The sequence below is a fragment of the Chaetodon trifascialis genome, chromosome 11, assembly GCF_039877785.1.
Source record: "Chaetodon trifascialis isolate fChaTrf1 chromosome 11, fChaTrf1.hap1, whole genome shotgun sequence".
Lineage (NCBI taxonomy): Eukaryota > Metazoa > Chordata > Actinopteri > Chaetodontiformes > Chaetodontidae > Chaetodon > Chaetodon trifascialis.
In genome coordinates this window covers 2,706,250-2,726,030 of record NC_092066.1, presented here as the reverse complement: position 1 = coordinate 2,726,030, position 19,781 = coordinate 2,706,250, and the positions used below count along the sequence as shown (strand labels likewise).

The window sequence follows — 19,781 nt, the reverse complement described above, 5'->3', positions numbered from 1 at the left end:
ACTAAATCCCCACCAACTACATTCTGTACCTGATCTTAAACCTTCCTTTATGGAGGCAGGAGAAAAGATAATGCTCCTATAGGGATTATATACCGCATCAGTTATCATAGAATGGAAAAACAATCTCGACCTGTGTGATGTTTTCTAAGTGGACTCTCAGAGCAGTCTGATGCTGCTGCAGCAGGAGAGCAGCTGCTGGAGCTTTCCAGGCCTTGATCAGTCACATCACCACAGGATGATAAATTCTAACCCAGAGAACCGAACAGCAAAAAATTGAATTTCTGAGAAGTGCATTATCAACTCAGAGATAAACCTGACCTCAAGCTTCAGCAAAAGATTAAATTAAAGGCAGGCAGAGAACAAATGTGTGTAATATGGTCCTCTGCTCCCTCACCGCCACCATCAGCAGCGTCGCTCTGAACAGGACGAGGAGAGTCTCTTTGGTGTGAAGTTTGTTAGTTTATGCGTTATCTGGTGTGAATGTCCTCCTCTGGAAAAAGCCTCTCTGTGGACTGAAGCCTCTGTTTCTGAAGATCAGCCTGTTCAGGGGGATGTGACCGTTCCCACACGCTCTGACAGGAGACCCTCACCACCATATCGTACATTTCTGACTGGAGCTCTAATTGGAGTCTGTCAGGGTTTTGACCTCAGCGTCATCCGGTTACCCCGTCGCGTGAAAAAACAGAAACTCTTCGTTACAGAAATCCAAGTGTCTTTGTGTTTCCATCCTCAGGAAAGCTGAGCTCTGAGTGTGTGAGATGCAGGAGAAGATGGAGAACATCACATCATCTGCAGAGAAGTTTCTTTAAGGAACACTTCTAATGTCTCCAGAGGGAGTCTAACTAAGTAGATGCTGTGATGCTGCTCCTGTTGTGCTTCAGTGAAGGTGGAAACAGGCTGTGCATTGCACTGTGTCTTGTTTCAACAACCTTTGCATAAATCCCCACTTGCTGCACTTAGACCAGTGGATTGCAGGAGAAAAGCTTTGTAATATGCTGTTCTTGCATCGGTGTTTTCTGCATTATAACTCCAGCAGCTGAGGCAGTGCTGCTTTCCTCCCCGTGTTATGAGTCCTCTGTGTCCCATTGAATTTAATGTCTCACTTTTGAGAGAAATTAATTTTGCCATGGTGATGTGAATATCTATGTGCTTTTTGCCTGAATGACAGAACGAAATTAACTTTTTTTCTACGGATATGTGCTGATATTTTCAATTAAGAGGCAAATGTATTCAAATCACTTACTTACTGCAGCTGGTGAATTAGTAGATATTTTATGATACATATCTCCCCCTGGAGCAATTAGTCGCAGTGATGTAGCCTGCAGCGTTCCCTCTAAATCTGCATATTTCTGGCATTCAGACTGACAGTGAATGAACTGAATCCGTGTTTGTTGGCAGCTCGTTTCAGCTCTGTCTGCGTTTGTGTGAGTTGAACCTGGCGGTTTAAAGATGAAGAGGTTTTAAATGCTGCCGTGATGTGGCTCGGCGCTGTTTTGATCACTCCATTTGGTTGATGTCTATCTCCCACACAGACGCCCACGTCGCTGCTCAGTGTGACGCGCTTCAATGAGGATGATTGTTCCAACCTTTCAAAGGCGGCTATAGATTAATGTAATGCAGAGTGGTGTGTGCATTAGGATGCTGTTTGTGTGGGCTGTTCACTGTACATTTGCCTTTGTGAACCATGTGATGCTGATGGATCTTTTGACACCAAAGAGAAAAACTTTCAGTAGACTTTCTCTCCAGAAGGCAGCGCTTCCACAGCAGAAAAATGACCCTCTGTCCACTGATTTCATCTTCATTGCACTGCTTAAAGGTGGGGACACGTTGCCACTGCTGGTGCGATTATTGTCACCACCCCATGAGTGATCGGACCAAATTGGACCGAGTCTGTTCCAGTCTGGGTGAGCTGGTGCTAAAATGATGCGGTGGTGTTCAAACAGCAACTTGACACCAATTTTTAGCTTGAATAAACCCACTTTGCAAATTCAAAAAACAGACACACACACGCACGTTAGGTTTTCATCACTTTTTGGGACATTACATAGACTTACAGTTATTTCCTGGAGACTTACCTCAACCAAAACCACTGCTGACGCTAACCTTAACCCCAGTCATCCCCCATGAATTCAATGGTTTACATTATGGGGACCTGCATTTTGTCCCCACAAGTAAGGCGAGTCCCCACAGTGTGAATGTAAAACAGATTTGTCCCCGCAGTGTGAGTAATACACACACGCACGCACACACACACACACTGGATTTCAGAGCTGGATTTGCTTGAGATTAGCGTAACAAGACGTCAGTACTCCCTTTTAAAGCTTTAGTGCAAATCCAAGATGGCAGCGCACGTCTCAGTGTCTGTTTGTCCTGTGAGACGTGTCAGCTTTTAATTGTTTGTTTGGCTCCAGAGTTTGAAGACTGGCTCTCAAAATCCTCACTGTGCTTATGCTTCTTACGCTTGCATGCATGTGGTCTGAGCCACTTTGATGCCAGTTCATACTGTGTGTCTTGTTTTGGTGTTTTTATTCTTTGCATGAATGCTGATGAAACACTGTAATGCTGCTGTCTTGGCCTGGGCCCCTTGAAAAATATTTTGTGTGATCTCAGTCTATTCAAATAAAGGTTTAATTCTTAAAAAAAACCAACATGTGGTCAACCAGACATCGCCTTGTAGTCTGGGAATATGATGAGGTAAAGTCATGGATTTCTTCTGGTCCATAAGGCAGAAATTATTTATTTTTCTCTGGAAAAAGACAAATAACTACACTGCTGCATATGTCACTCTATGAAGGGAAACATGAAAAAGCAGTGTTGCTTTCATTTGTTACACAAATAAGATAAAATGTATTCATTATTGATATTTAGAGGCAAGCTAAGGCAAATTTATTTGTACAGCACAATTCATACACAAGGCACCTCATACAGAAGCATGAAAATACATTAAAATCATAGATTTCAAAGAAAGAAAGAACGACATTAGAAGAGAATAGAAAAATAAAAAAAAAATATGTTTAAAGGAAAATTAAAAACAGAAGCCAGTAAAAGACAATAATTTAGCATTTAGCATTTAGAGGAGCTAAAAGGTGAATTAATTACCTTTGGACAGAGCCAGGCCAGCTGTTTTCTCCTGTTTCCAGCTCTTATGCTAAGCTAAGCTAAGCTAAGCTAATTGACTGCTGACTGTAGCTTGAAAGTGGCATCAATCTTCTCATCTGTCCGCAAAAAATAATATAATTGTACTCAGTGTAACATAATACAAAATCCACTTTTTCAGTTACAGTTTAGTTATTACAATTTTCTATAATATAATATTATACTTTTAACAACTGTCAAAGTTCAGAGTGCTGTGTGTCACTCCTGAGGATATTTTATGTTTCAGTGCAGTTTACAGTCCTGGCTGCACTTATTTCAGCCATGTTTTGTGTTATTCCTCAGGTCTGTTTCTTTGCTTTTCCTGCTTAAATTGCAGCACAACCGTGCACATGTTAGAATAAACTGCATTAAGTGCCTCGGTGAGGCCTTTGTAGGCCTTAGCAGTGTGGCTGTGCCATATGCTGGTGTGAAGCCTGATCAGATTCTCTCATCCACTGCTATTAATTATGTGTCAAAGCAATGCTAATTAAACTAGGAGAGGAGAGCTCCTGCCATGTCCTTACCTTCAGGGTATTAGTTAGCACAGTACGCTGCTCTGCATTTCAATTAATCAATTAACAAGTCGGGCCACAGGCAGCTTTAGAACAGATACTGGCTGCTGTTGAATAATTCAGCAGTTTTAATCAGCTTGTTCTATCTGTCACGGCCGGAATATAAATCTAACATGGAGTATAAATCAAATCAAAATATGGTATTACTGTTATTTTTGGTTTACTGTTCATCTTCACAGCTGATGCATGTCATCACAGATTCTTTAATGAGATCATTATTTTTGTTTTTATCAGTTAAGTCCACAGTAACGACACCGTTGCTTCCAATCTTAGTGATCACGTTAAAGTGCTTTTTCATCCTTGTTAAGTTAGCATTGCGCGTATTCTTAATCATACTTACCGTCCCTCTTTGTATTGACTGTTTTTGATCATTTGACCTCAGTCTCAGAGACAACCGTTAGCGACGTTAGCTAGTCCCTCAGTGTGGCACCAACCTTACCCTTCACTGCTTCACTAACGTTAGGTCGCTTTTTTACACTTGGTGTTTGGAAGAGCTGCCAAAAATTAAAGTGACTGACTTACACTGTCTTGCGAAAGCGAGCTGTGAAGCTAGATAAGTAAGTAAATTGTATGCCCAAAGCTCAGCATCAGCTGTAAAGGTTTGGAAGCCAGCTCACGGAGGAGAACTTAGCCGATAAAGAGCAAAGAGGGACTGAGCAAATCTCCGCTGAGCTGATTGCTCTCCTCTTTAACTTCATGCTTGTCTTCACTGAAGTAGCCAGTTAGGCTAACTGACTGGATAAGCTACTATTAACAATATTAACACTATGCACAAGCTAACTGCAAAAAGTGAAGTAAAGGAAAAAAAAAAAAACAGTGTGATCACGACGTTTAGCAAAGGTAATGTTACTGTAGAGGTGACAGGAAGTGACGTCCAGTTCCTAAAATGATAAATGTAACCATACATTGTGCAACCGGAGCATAGCCACCCTGACAGTGGTGACTTCTGAAGGAGTCCAAAGTGGAGTAGACTGTTGGTTGGTTATTAGCTGTGTTGCATCTTACTCTTAAGCATATAAAGCTGCTCTGTTGAGGATAAATTGCTCAACAAAAAAGCAGAAAAATCCAAATTTGAGAGATGTTTTTCACCATCTTCCAACATTTTATAGACTAATTTACTGTTCAAAGAATCAACAGATTAATGAGTTATGGAAACCTTACAGTATGTCTGGAGAAAACATTCTGCCAGTATTTGTGTCTGACAGCTGAAATGAAATGATGTAAACAGATAAGACTTGGCCATCCTAGTTATGGTGATAGTTGCTCCTGCTCTCAGACTCAATCTTACAATCTTACAATCTTGACTACGTGAACTCCAAAGTTGAAGTTGCCTTGTTAAAATACCTCATTGTGCAGCATCAAAACAAACGCATTTTTGTATTTCCTCTCTACTTTCAGGCCGGATCTCTTCGGGTCAAACTCGAGGTAGAAGTTGGGCGGATTAGTAAAATGAACATTGACATTTTCTGCTGGAGGATGATTGTTAGTGCTCCGGAGCAAAAACAACCGTCGCCGGAGCCTCATTATCCTGCTTACCGCTACACGCTCTGAATAGCTAAACAAGTCGGCCCGGCTCATACTGAGCAGCACTGAACTCTGGGTTTGTGGGGCTTACAGAGCTCTGAAGTGCAGGACCTTCTGTTCACTGCTGTTTGTTGAGGTGATGGATGGAGCTCATCGGTATTCAGGGTCTCCAGCTCTGTCATGGACTCTGTGGGCACTTTGCTATTCAACAAAACAGTAAAGAAGTGGACAATGCAGGTGAATGAGCCGTGGTCTCCCTCTCTGTCTTTCCTGTGCCAAGTATTAGTCTGCCTATCATGTCAGTGGTGATTAATTGTGCTTGACAGTGCCAAGGCCTCGGCACTCCAGAGACCTTTTTTTTAAAAAGCTTTTGAGACTTTTTACTGCCATCAGATTCACAGTTTATTCACCCTGAATGATAAAACTGACACTGTGGGTGGATGGATGGGCTGTGGGAGAGAGCTTTGACTCCTTCTCTCCCTCTAAATCCTTCTCAGGAAGCAGAAACGATTAAACATTCATTTGATGGGAGGATATTTTATTGAGATGAAAACCTATATCCCATCACTCAAATGTGAATATCATGGTCGCTGAAGTTCTGCATTACCCTGGAACTTCCCTCCTTTTATTTTTCACCTGAGGAGCAAACAGCATCATATTTTGGTGAAGTATTACTTCAGTTAACTGTTATTTTCTACCATAGCAGATTTAAGACAGCAGAATCATTTCCTATATTCTGTTATAGGCCCAGAAGTCTTACCCCAGTTACTTCTGTGTCCTCAGTAACCTCTTCTCCCATTTTTCCTCCTGAAATTTCATATCTTGAAGCAGAGCTGCTCTTGTTTTCCTATTCCTATTCTCCATTTCATGGAAATGTTCTGCTCTAAGTGTGTTATAGGACTGACATCTAGAAGTCCTCATTGTCGATGGCAAACAATGCTGCTGATTCAGAAATGTCAGCTTTTTTCCCCTTGTGTTCACCTGGATGCCTAGAATATAAAAAGCAGAGGAAGACAGTTTTTTCTACATTTACCCTCCGTGAGACGTCGAGGCTGACAGAAAGTTTGTTTCCGTGCCGAGGAGGACGGCGCGGTGGTTTAATATTCAGGAAAGCTCTCTGTTCTACACAGCCAGGGTCAGTTTCAGGGTTCAGTGGCTGCAGAGTCCAGCAGGTATTCAACATTTAGCTCCGTTTTCGTCTGAGCCGTCTGTGTTTGTGCTCCGCTGGTCACGCTGTCAGGGACGTCCACTCTTAAATGCCAAAGCTCGGCTGAGGAAAAGAGGCCCGGTGTTTTTAAAGCCTCTCACTCCGCTGAGTGTTACCTCAGCGAGGATGTGCTCTCACCACACATTATCTCCTCAGGGATTACAGCACTCGGTATTGGAGAGCTGTCCCTCTCGTTTCGCCTCTTCAGACTACTGTAATTCACCTGCTTTTCACGCCGAGGGCTCCCCCACCACCCACAGTAACAGGGGGTGAAGACTATCAGGAGGAGCTCCAGAGGACTTCAGAGCCAGACGGCATTTAAAACAGTGGAATTAAATATGCATGAAGCTCAAAGCCACTCTGTTACTCACAATTGAATTATTAAAGATTTACTTGTAAGTGGAATATAACTGTACTTAAGGATGCTCAGTGATAACTGCTGTAACAAGCTGACCGAAATTGACTTCAGACTCAGTTAATATCAGATAATTTCATCATCAAAGAGAAACTACTCAGAGCCGCGGCGTCACTGAGGCCAAGCTCGAGGCGTTCTGATGTTGGTGCATTAAATATTCATCGAATTTAAAACTCAGTATATGCATACTGTATATGACACCTTAAAGGGAGCCAAGTGCAACATTTAACATCAGATCAAAACATCAAATCATTACCAACTACACTGGGACACCATGTGATTAATAGGGGTGGGAAATTAATTTAATGATATTGCTTTTTATATTCCAATTATTTACCAACCAAAAGAGAAGAGGTGGAAAAACAGTAAAAGGAAGTGACCTTTCCTCGGTACTGACGTCATTGAGGTTACTCGCTGAAAAAGCTTCAGGTGACTGCTTGACTGTGACGTGGTGTTTCTATCACAGCCAATCAGAGTCCAGAAATGTCACTGAAAAAAAAAAGAGAATAATTCAGGTCTGCCCTCCCAATATAAACAAGAGCATCAGTCATTCAAGCAGTTGCCTCAACATGACATATGTTTACATTAAAGTGATTAAACCAGATTGTCTTCCTCCCTGAGAAATAGCCGCGTAGGTCCTCTGTGCAGGCAGCTACTTACGGCCCATATTTATGCTTATTAATCGACCGCTACTATCCACCGTAATTATGGTGGGAGCAAAGGAGGAAGTCAGGTGATGTAGCTCAAAGAGAGACCACTCATGGAGGAGGTGGGGTGGATGGATGGGTCAAACAAACACAGGACTTTCGCCCAGGACACGATTATCTGTGTCTCATGTGAAACCCAAAGTCAACATTGTCTTATTTGAGATTACATAATGTACATAACTGAGATATTCAACTTAATAAACTTTACGAACGTCCTTATTATTTGAACCAGCTGTTGCTGATACTCTCCAACACTCACATACGTTGTTTGGGAGTCATCAGCAAATGACCCATTCTGACATCACCTAAACATTTATCCTCTTTGGGCCAGCCAAATATTTGATCCCTTAGGTATTTAGGGAGTTGTAGTTGTAGATATTTGTGCACTGAGGCAGCTCAACAAGTGTCTCATTTTTTAATTGTAATCCTCCAAGTATCACAGTTCACCTACAAATTAGCACATGTGCTTCTCTTCATTTCATGTGACACAAGTTTTCCATTCAGGGTAAATAAATGACACTGCTGTGAAATCTGCATGTCTTCAAATGCAGCGTTGCTCCGCTTTAAAAAGTGAAACCAGCAGGCCGCGGTGGATATCAAGAGGCTGATGAAGACCTCGCGTTGTTCAGATGAAGTACGCTGATGTTGACAGAGTAATCAAAGCTGAAGCCTCGGCGTGAGAGTTGTGGGCCGGGATCGGACTGTAGCGTGAATCATGGTAATTGGCTCTTGTCTCGGCGGTGGAGAACAACATCCATTAACAGAGAGGCTTTAGATGGAGGCAGCGTCAGTTTGGCTTTGGCTTACAGTTACAGGAAAGCTATGAATATTTACTGAGCTGATGTTCACGAGTCTGAGTGTGTGTATATGTGGGATACACTTACACTACAGGCTGCATTTCTGCTGTTTAGCATAGTGTTTATAATGACAAATGATTTATGCAGCTATGTAGAGATGCAGTGCTTCATTATACAAGTTTCTTGTATTTATTTAATATGTTTCTATTTAAAGATAATTAAAGGACTGCACGGGGACGGCGGCTGAACATCATGTTTCACAGAAGAATTTAAGATGGGCTCTGAAAACACCAATTCCAAACTTAATTGTTAATATACTAATAATACCATGTAGAGTAAACATAAGACCGTCCTCCTTTAAAACACTTGCTTTTGGGAAAAGGACACAGTTTCACACAAGCCCTGTTGGGAAAGGTTCCCTGAAGAGGGAGAGAGTCCTTCTCTTTGAAGCCTTTTCTCTTGTCATAATACCGTTAAAGCCTCACGTAAATCCCACATTTGTGTGGCTTTTCTATCACGCACACACTCACACACTCCTGTCAGGCTCTTGGAAGTGCTTAATATTATTTTCTCAGGCTGTTAGAGTTTTTTTTAATGTCTGTTTCAGCTCCTCCTCCTCCTCCTGTTAATTCCTCCATGGCAGCAAAACACGTTATGTGAGCCATCAGAAACTCCTGTAAGTTAAACTGGGCTAAAGAAGCGCTTTTAGGAAGGATTAACTCCAAGGGAAACACCATGAGCAGCCTTGGAGATACTCACTAGCCTCACTACAACGACCTGTACTGCAACACTGTTTGCAGGAGCCGGTGTTACGCTGATAATCTGTCCATTCAAACAGAACAAATATCAGACGGCTGCCACCTTTTCAATGTAACGTGCAGAAAAATGAATGAATCGCAGGATCGCAATCATCAATTTTGGGCAAAATATTCATTCTTTATTTTTTAACTTTATTCTGCATCTTGCCACAAAGCAGAACTACAGTAAAATAAAATAAAAATAAAAAAAGCATCGTGCAAAGTGAAGGTTGGAGCAGCTTTAGGATGGTGACAGAAGATGTGCTCTCTGGAGAGATAAGCCAATTAAAAGGATAATTATTGCACATTATGCACAGTATATGACATCTTTTATTGCAGGCGATCATCCATAAACCATTAAAGGGTGAAACATTTTGCTTCTGACAACGCTGATTCGTCTCCATCAGCATCCAGCCTGTAACGAGCCAGTCAGGACGCCATTCATCTCCACAGCGCGACATGATTACAGCGTTCATTTAACGCTCTTCGTACAATTACATCATTCATTCATCCAACTGGACATTATTACTCTGTTCATTCATCTAATAAGGTGCCATTAGAGCCGAAAGCCCTGTTTCCACCTGGGGAACATTAGACTGCTGCTCCTCAGTGATTGGACTCCACTCTGACCCTCCTGTGAATATTCACGCACTCAGTACAAATGATGATGAAGCTGTTGTCATACAAAAACTCATAACTGAGTTTGGGGTTTTGATTTAAAGGCATTTGCTTCTCTGTGTGTCTGAAATGTGTGATGGTCAAGTTATCAGCAGCTCTGCATGTGATTTTGAGGTGCAAAGCTTTCACCTCTCAGCGCCAGCGAGCTGCCACCCTGCTGTTATTTTAACAAAGATACGGTTTTTCACTCAGCCTGAAAGGTGGAGAATAATCCGTCGTGTGTCTGATTTTGTGATGTCGCTCTGAAGAAAAGTTTGGACGCTTCCTGCCTGCTGCTTTTATGATTTTCAACCACAAAAAACTATTTATACTCGTGCTGAGGGGAGATATTCCTGGATCAGCCTGCTGTTATGAACTACTTTCTGTTCACTGAGAGTCTGGAGCGTAATGTCAAAGGCCTGTTTCCACTCAGCTGACATTAAAGCAGCAGCTCAGTGATAAAACTCCACTGCTCTTCAGCTGCTCAATGGTGTTCATCGAGGCTAAAAAAATGTGAAGCTCCTGCCCCGTTACCTCGAGTATTCTGTTTTTCTGAACCTCCAAGTGCCGCATCACTCAGGATAAGTGTTGTGGTACCTCCTTTCAGCCGTCCCCACTATTCTGAGCCTCTGCAAAGATGAATGGACGCTGGGAGAAAACATATTACTGAGCTGAAGAAGAGCAGTAACAAGCACTTCATTTATTGTAGGTGCAAGCCTATCAGAAAATAGTGTACATGAAAAAAGGTGACGCTTGCACACTCACTCAATGCCACATAAATTTAATAATTAAAGTTTTGATTAATTAAAGTTGAATTAGATTAATTAAAAAGCTGGAAGTTTGGTGAAATTTCCTTTTTTCATTCAGACTTCTTCATCCTCAAACTTTACTGCAGCTCTTTCGGGGCTAACATGTCTCTGAAACACTGATTGGTTGTTGATTTGTGCAGCAGAACTGCGTGTAATTTGTCAGCTGTAATGGTGACGTCACATTTGTAACATGCGCCTTTACACAACATCTGTGTGTTCCCATAATGCACGCTGTTATTTGCTGATTGCTTTGGACAAAAATCGTCAAACAATTTAATAATCATGCAACGGAAATCTGCATGTGATTTACATACAGATTAACATCTGGAGCGTCTCATCAATGTCAGCTGCACCACTATATTCAGCTCCTTCTGCAACAGCCGCGTAAGAAAGCTCCGAGCCTCTGTTGTGTGACAGCGCCAACAATCATACAGTATATTAGAGGAAATGCATTGATTATCATGAACAGCCAATAAAGGTTTCATTTCCATCTTCTTTTCTTGAATGAAACACGAAGCTTTTTGGCCAACAAACAGCAAACCAAAATGGATTTGACGTGTGAAGCCCTAACCTGTGCTCTTTTTCTGCTTTGTGATTGGTTGACAGAGTTGTGTGACAGCACGCTGGTGTCCAATCTGCCGCCGTCGTCCTTCCGGAGCTCCTCCCAGCTGTCCAGCAGTCACGCGCCGGTCTTCGCCAAACTCAACCGGAGAGACGGTGAGGTTTCAGCTGCTGAGAGTGAATTATGGACTGATGAGTGTGTCCCAAACACTGGATTTGACTCGCTCTGATTTGGCTTAATAGGATGGTGGTGCAGCGGTTTTGTCAGCTGGAATCAGCTCCAGCGACCCCGCGACCCTCCAAAAGGATAGCTGGTTATAGAAAACAGATGACTGACATCATCTGCTTTGTATGAAAAGACTGAGTTCTGTTGCTAATATGGCTGAAGCGTAGCTGGTTTATGGGTTTCAAACAATCACCCACTGTAGTGTCATTTGCAGTATGCCTGTGTTCTGCTTATGGCACTTCTCACATAAGGATAATTGGTCAATGAGGCCTGAAGTGGTCTTTCTGAATGCCACCAAAAGTGTTTGTTATGATCTGTGCATCCAGTGTGCTTTTCATGCTAATGCCTCAATGATAGGTCATTTCTTTGCCATTTTGTGCCTTTATTCAAGATGACATTGCAGAGAAAGGTGAGGAAAGTGGGGACTGTGACTGCAATTATATAGTTTACCAGGAAACCCTGAAACCGTCAGCCTCTGAGATGAAATCTTTGTCTGGCTTTGCAGCTTGTTTTCCTCTGACAGGTATTTAGGAGAATTCTTGCTGTTGTTTCAGACAGTTATGCATGCAGCTAAATGCAGATTAAAGGTTATCTAAATGTTGTTTTGTCTGTATCAAAAGTTTTTAATCAGGAGAGGGGCAGTCGTCTGTTACTGAGGAGTTCCTGTGCAGCACCAGTGAGACTCTGTTTAAGCTCAGGACACACAGCACAAAAGCTAGAAAACAGGAAAGTTTTTAATGGATTCACAAAGACTATCAGACATCTCACCAGTGACTACTTTAGAGGGAGACAGAGGATCAGAAAAGTTTCTAAGAGGCACGGCAGAATAAGAGAGAACAAGCCAGAGCTGCTTTGTCTCCTCTTATTCTCTATAGATGCTGTATGTATTGGATAAATGCGAATGTTGTTTGTTCATCCGACATGAAAAGCCAGCAGGGAGTCCTGTGCTGGATGCTGATGTGAGGCTTTGACAAAATGAAGATCATGGTTTGTTGTGGCGCTTTCTGCAGGGAACGAGCTTCGCCGCTTTATCCCGACATCAAAGCTGAGAATCAGCTGGGAGGCTGGGATGGGTTTAATCTGGATCTGAATGATTTTCACCACCTGGGAGAGCGAAGGCGGCCGAGCCTGCACAACGCTGCTCAGTCCTCAGTTTGATGGGCGAGACTTTAAGCAAACAATGTTTTTGCTGCGAGATGCTGCCAGTCAGCTGTCTTTGAACAACCGGGCTCTGAAAAGCCAGTCAGCGTGTTTAATGGACTTCCTGTCATCTCCATAAACACAGAAGCACAAGAAACATATAAGCACATGGGTTTTGATTGACATTAGATGTTCCAGGCTACTCCCACCTGTTTGTGTGTGTGTGTGTGTGTGTGTGTGTGTGTGTGTGTGTGTGTGTGTGTGTGTGTGTGTGTCTCCATTATGATGTCAAGTCTCGCCCCATTGGTTGCCTGAAAAGGGCACTCACAGTGGCCACACTGTTAAAAAAGATGCTGAGTCATGCATTCATCATGTCACACACCTTCAGATGAAGCTAATGTTGTCCTGCTGGATGTGTAGATAAGCATCTGTTCGCTACTATGTTCACTGTATCAGCCTTACAGTATAATGTAACAGTGTGCATGTGAACAGGTTATCATGTCGCCCCCAAGTGGCCAAAAAATTCAATTTAAAATCAGAGTCGTGAGCTTCCAGTCATGTCATCCCACCGTAACAGCTTCACCCTTTCTAAGCAAAGCTGTGCTGTGTCTTTCTAACCTGCGGCTGTTGGTGGAGGTGCTGTACATCCTCATCCTCCTGTGCTGAGAGCAGGCTTTCTGGCATTAATAGTTATCACGTCAATATGAGAAAATGCAGGGATTAGCATCAGATCAGCATTTCTCAAATCTAGCTCTCGTCGTCGGTAGATTAGAGCTGTTTGTGTCACATCTTCCTCCCCGGCTGCACTCAGGGTGCAAAGCCGACACGATTCCAGCTGTTTGCTGAGGAAATCGATGAATAAATGAACGTATCCATCTCATTTCCATCTCCTGCTGCTGCTGCTGACTCTCTGCCTCCTCCAGTTGTTCTCAGAGGAGCAGCTTTGCTTTCAGTTCATTTACTCACTAAATGAGCAGATTATCAGAGCCCTAGAATACCAGCGCAGGATAAACAGGTATTTTATACACGGGCACTGGACTGCGATCAAAATGAAGTCCTTTACTTCATTGTAGATGTTTATGTGCAACATTAGGTGATGGATCTCTTCTTCTGAGAGACTTAAAACATGTGCAGTCTGACCATAGACTGTATAAAGAGCCTGATGCATGCAGTAAAACTATATGTAGATTTAGACAAAGACCTCTACTGAGATTATGCTAAACTCTACCTTATTATCTGCAGCACCGCACTGTGTTTCACAGGTCTGACATGAATTAACACTGCTGACGCTAACAGACTGAAAAGGTGTCCCTGATTAAAGCAAATGATGGTGTTGTGTTGCCATGTGTTTACACAAAGAGACATATTGTGTGTTGAAGGTTAGTCAGCAGAAAATTATTTGTTTCAGCGGCGCATTAGTCAAATGTCAGCGTCAGGAGCGCCAACAGCGACGGTAGCATGTCCGTAGGAGGCCTAATATGATCATTTCATCAGCATCTTAAAAATCTGCCTCATCATCTTTAAAAGATTTTAAGATTCGGTCTACTTGCACAAATTTTTTTTGCTGTTTTTTGCTGTAAATACTGTTTATATACTATATACTATATATGGTATAATAGATATTATATAACTATATTTAGTTTTACTTTGTTATATTTTTATTTTTATTCCTGTTCGTATTTTTTGTTACTTTTTCTAAATAATTGTGTATACATCCTGTGTTTGCTGTATGTTTAATTGCTACTGCAACAAAATAATTTCCCAATTTTCGATCGATAAAGAAACCGTCTCAGTCTGAGTCTAAACATAAGCTGGCAGTGCAGCGACAGTATTCCCACCAGTTTCAAATAGTTGAAATAGTTTTGTTTTGCTCAAGACAACATAATAATTCAGGTGGCTGCACATGAATCAAGAAAGAGAAGTCAGGAAAGACTTGACTTTGACAAAATGTTGATTTATTCGAACTCTGCTGGCAGATATTTACAAGAAAATACATCTGAAGATTCTCAGTCGTCGAGTTGAAAGTCACCTGGACTTTACTTTTACTTCCAGGTTCAATAAAATATGGCTTTTGTTTCACTGGAGAGTATTTCCTACCCTCAAACAAACGGTAATTCACTCCTTCTTAGTCTTGCTGATGCAAAGCAGCGCTGTTGTTCCCTCGTCTAACTGGCCTTTGTGCAGCAGGTTGATACAGTGTCTGCCACTGTGCAGAGCTACGCTCTACATTATACTGAACGCATCACAATATGCTGAACAGATAGCGGCTTTGGCTCAAATGTCCAGAGATTCCCTCTTTGAGGTTGTTTTTTTTGCCACATTGTTTTGCGACACGCAGCTCCGCCGTGATAAATGTGTTTGTGTGTGGCGTAAAGCGCGACACACACACGCTCTTTGTTATATACGGCGGTTTCTTTTGAGAGGTTGCACACTCAATATTTTGTGCATGCGCATCATTTTTACATCTGGGAGCCAGAATTGGCCGAGAAGCTGTGTCAGGCAGCTGATTGGAGATGAATGTCTCTTTCAGCGAGGACCTGCAGGATGGATGACTCACTGTTCTGGGCTCACAGCTCTGTTTTGATCCTCAGTCTGAGGTCTTATTCTGCATTTTGGTTCCTTCCCTTCTCTTTCGCCCTTCCTTTAAATGATCAACTTTAAATGATCGTCTGCTCCTCTGTCCAGTGTGGCGTTGTCATCATTACTCGCTCCATCCACGGTCACATTTTCACTGGTGACAACTAATTAACCAACTCTGTCTTCTTGCCAAATGTTAATAGCCGTCTTCTTGCTTAAATGTTATCTTTTCTCAGGCAACGTGGACAATTACATATGAGTGCTGCTGCAACTGTGCTGGAACAGACTTTAAAAAGAATTATTGTGCCACAGGAGCCACTTTGTAAATTAATGAGGTTTAGAAGTGGAGCTAAGCTTTGACTGGAACCTGTTGTGGTTGTCTCCGTGGATCCCAGTATTGATTTACATGTGTGTGTTCGGTGTGTGTTTTATTGACAGGAGACATCCGTTGTTTTCCATCCTCCCTCTTCCTCGTATCCATTGGGCTGTCTGTTCGTCTGTCGTTATTCCATCCAGGCTTGCTTTTCTCATGCAGATGCTGAGCTGTCACTGCAGGCCTGCTTTAAATCGTCGGCCTGTTACCTGTCTCTATTCCGCCTGGTCACTCTTCATCTGCGTCTCACTTTAAGGGCTCACCTCTTCCTCTGCCCGCCCGGCCTTTTCAATTCGACTTGACTCTTCATTTCACTCCTCGGACTCTGTTTGTTCGTGTCAGTCCTCCGTACCTGTCAGGTGGAATATCGGTGCATTATTAATGACTCAGTGGTCCTTTCTTCACTCGTCCGTCCATCTGTTTCTTACTGTGAAGCTGCTGTCCAGAGTGGACTCGCGTCAAGCTCGGTTTCCCTTCAGCAGTAGAGCAGAAGCAGAGCTGTGCAGCCCGACCAGCTCTCATGCTCACCTGTTACCTACACTACTGTACCTGTGCTGCTCTAATAACCAGAGACAAGAGAGAGAGAGGCAAACTGAGTTAGTTTCAGGTGTCACAGTCCTTAAAGGTGAAGTGCAGCACTGAAGTATCAGGTATGAGGAAGCCTATCTCAAGCTGGGTTATACTGTTGAAACAGAATTTGCCCTCATTTTCCAGCATCCTTCAAAAGCTGCTGCCGCGGGTGTTTGAGCCGCAGAATAGCAGGCTGAGTTAGCAACAGGAAGTCAGTGGCTATGAGCTTATTTACAAGATGCCCGCAAGTATGAGCACACATCGTTTTACGTGAAGCATTTGAAGTAAAATGGATCGTTTGTGAGGATAATATCATTGTGATTGTGCCGCTGTGCCTGTGGTGCAGGGAGTGATTTGTTGTGCAGTGTTGGATTTCACTGGATGGATGTGTTGTACATTACCATGTTGGATCATGCTTTAACTATATGCACCAAAAGCAGAGCAGTCTTTATAGTCTTTCATCCACTGATACAGAGAGATGAGCGCAGAAACTATGTCTATTCCTGAAAACAGAGAGGATTACTGAGCACTGAAGCTTTATGCTGATGATGCTGTCCACTGGCATCAGAGACTTGCTGAGGACAACACAAGCAGTGCAAGCCTCCAGATGGCATTTCTGTAGCTGCTGTTGGCTGGACCTTTAATTACATGTTCGAGGGATATGCATGCTCAATGCATATGAGCCTTTAGGCTGTCAGCAAGTTGGCAAGGCGACAGTATGAAGAGGTAAACAAAGTCTGACAGGGAAGAAGCTGGAAGGCTGGTCAAAGATAGGCAGAAGGTCTTTGAACACGGCTGAAGGCAACAGGCAGGTTTTTGTGAAACAGGCAGGAGAACGTGCAGAAATGGCTCCGTATGATAGCAGCACAGCAGCAGGGACAGAGGGGACAGCAAAGGAGCCTGGGATTTGTACTGAGACGTAACGAGGTAACAAAGCACAGGTGTGGCTCAAAGAGGAAACAGGTGTGCAGGTGATGGCCAATGAAACTCTGAGGACATCTGGTGTGCAATGATAAGATTTGAGAGATCCATTATAGATGCAGGGGAATAGACACGTATGCTGTGACCACATATATTGCTATGGCATAAACCACTCCAGTATAGATCCGGTTTAGGGGTCTAAGTGGTCTTTCTTCCCAGACATCCTAATAATCATAATAAAGGTTGTTTGCAGAGCACCTTTCATACAGGAATCGCAGCTCAAAGGGATGAGCTTTCGGTTTCTTTTGAAGATATTCAGCGAGCTGTTTCCCTCACATCTGTAGGTAGTTTGTTCCAGATCTTTGGGGCCTGATGGACTTGCGTGACATGTTTGGTACCTTAACAAAGCTGCTAGGTATCAATCATGCAGTAGTGACATTATTGTCGGTAAAATCAGACGTGACTAAGCCTTTAAGCAACAGCAGCCTGTGCGGCCAAAGTTAGAGTTAGAAACCGTTCCCTGACTGGTAAAGTCAAAGCGGAGGAGAGTTTGATCTTCTAATTGGCTGTTAACTAAGTTTGTCAGCGGATGGTTAGAGTCGGTTTCTTGACAGGCACCAGGGGAGAAAGAAAGCAGGGAGATCTCTTTGATTTAAAGTGACAGCCATGACAGGAAGTGTTCGGACCATTAGCCATCAGTCGGCTGCTGTTTCAATTATATCTGACAGGGTGGACACAGTAAATCTTCGGGACGCCCCGTGCCTCTCTTGGTCGTTTCCCTCTGATCTCTTTGTCTTTTCTTCTTCTATAATCTTCATGAGTGAAAGGTCAGAGTGTCTGCTCTTTTCTCTTCTTCTGTCACTGCACACATCTGTTAGCCAGTGTTTATTAGCTTTGGCCTTTAGCTCGTTAAAGATCAGGCTCCACCAGCCACCAGACCGCCCTCATTCGTTTTCACAGGAAGTACGCAACGTGTTTGTTTTCCAAGGTGCAAAGAAACTGGTATTACTTCAACCCACGAACACAGAGATAAGATCTATTCAACCTTAATCAGAAAACCAAACTTAACTTCGATCACGGGGACATTTTCTGCAGGTGCTTGTGCAACAAAGCTGATCTTTTGCTGTTGTTAGATTCCAGAGGTGAAGTGAACCGAATATTTCTCCCTGAAGTTTAAACCGTTCCCTCCTGAGTTTCTTAAATGTAATTTTATTTGCTTTTTTGCCTTTGTTGTGAACCAGAATCTGTGGCTTTGCTTTATGTAATCTCCATCTTTGGTCCTATTCTCATTTTTCTTCTTCCTCTTCTTCTTGAGCCAAATAGAACAAAGAAGCTCTTTGGTTTGCTGTTGGGAGGTCGCCACCTTGTTTTCTAGCACATGTGAAACGTGTCTTCGTAGACAGATTCCTGACTGGACTATGTATAGTCTGCTACACTCCTCAGAGCCGTGCTCGCTCGTCACAGTGCTGGATGAGTCGCTTGACAACGTCAGACTTGACAGATATCTGTTGAAGCTTTGTTCTGTTCGCGGCACAACGACGAAACTCTTGAATCCAGGGAACACTGCAGGGTCATGGAAGTTTGCCCAATCTGTTCAAAGCCTTGGATAAGGCTCATGGCTGCTTCTCTTGGCGTACTTGGACAGTTAACAAGATGCTGTGCCAGGGTGGTTAATTAAGAGCCATCCTGTGCTAGTTTTACAGGAGACGGAGCTGTTCTCTTTACTCGCACCGCTCAGATCGTGGAGGATGTCGCTCCTCATCAAACGTGTGACGTCACCAGTTCTGCTTTTTGCCAATCGAATGCTTTTTGGCTTCCATCTCTTATTTTGTCACAGAATGTGAATCAGCTGTGATGGTGGTACGCCCCCTGCAGGTTGGGAGTGAGAGGCAGCCCTGCGTGATGCAGCTGACAGACTGCTTCAGTATCTGTACTGATTGAGGCATTTCAACAGAGAATCATGTAGAAGAAGACGTTGAGCTAGAAGGTGAAACTCTCTTATTTACCAGTTGATTGATGTTCGGTGCATCCTCTGAGAAACACGCCCACTTCCCAGGACCACCTGCTTGTCGGGCCAGTATGACATCAGCAGTCTGGCTGACTGCTGGACCCAACAAATAACACAAAGTGTGCTCTCTGTTTTACAGCCAACGCTTTTCGATGGATTTGTGTGTCAAAGAGGATTTATAGGCTCGCAGGCATCAGCTCTGACTTCAGTTCTTATCCCAAAAAATGAACAGTTTGTAGCTTTGTTTCAAAATACTAACTGCTGCTGCAGCAAAAAGCAGACAACAGAGTGGTATCATGAGGACAATTGACATTTACACTGTGTTTGTTGTTTTGTTGTCTTGCAAAGCATTTAATGCTTTCCAAGAACTCATCGACTCCCAGCGTCGGTGTGTGTGTCTCGATTCCTCTCTCTCGTCCTCATTGTGTACGTTTGTGCCATTTCTCTTTATTTGTGTGTGTGTGTGTGTGTGTGTGTGTGTGTGTGTGTGTGTGTGTGTGTGTGTGTGTGTGTGTGTGTGTGTGCTTGTTGGAAAGTGCTTTGTCAGGCCAAAGCAACGCCTCAGAGCTCAAACGCCAGATGGACGACTCTGAAGGAGGAGGCTGCTGACCAGCGTCCCACTGAGCACGCACACACACACACACACACACACACACACACACACACACACACACACACACACACACACACACACACACATGCACACACACAGTTTCTGGCTCTTTCTTCCTCTTGTAGCAGTTGTCTCTGTATCTAAAAACACAAACAAATGTAATGGCGATGAG

At 43.1% G+C, this 19,781-nt stretch overlaps 1 protein-coding gene across 1 annotated transcript in view; it reads left to right on the top strand.

Moving 5' to 3' along the window:
* Positions 1 to 19,781, top strand: part of LOC139338528 (contactin-associated protein-like 4) — an 88,899-nt gene that overhangs the window by 13,158 nt on the left and 55,960 nt on the right. The window contains exon 2 of the mRNA XM_070973644.1: positions 11,227 to 11,337. Coding sequence (XP_070829745.1) covers positions 11,227 to 11,337 — 111 coding nt within the window. The remainder of the gene's footprint in view (positions 1 to 11,226; positions 11,338 to 19,781) is intronic.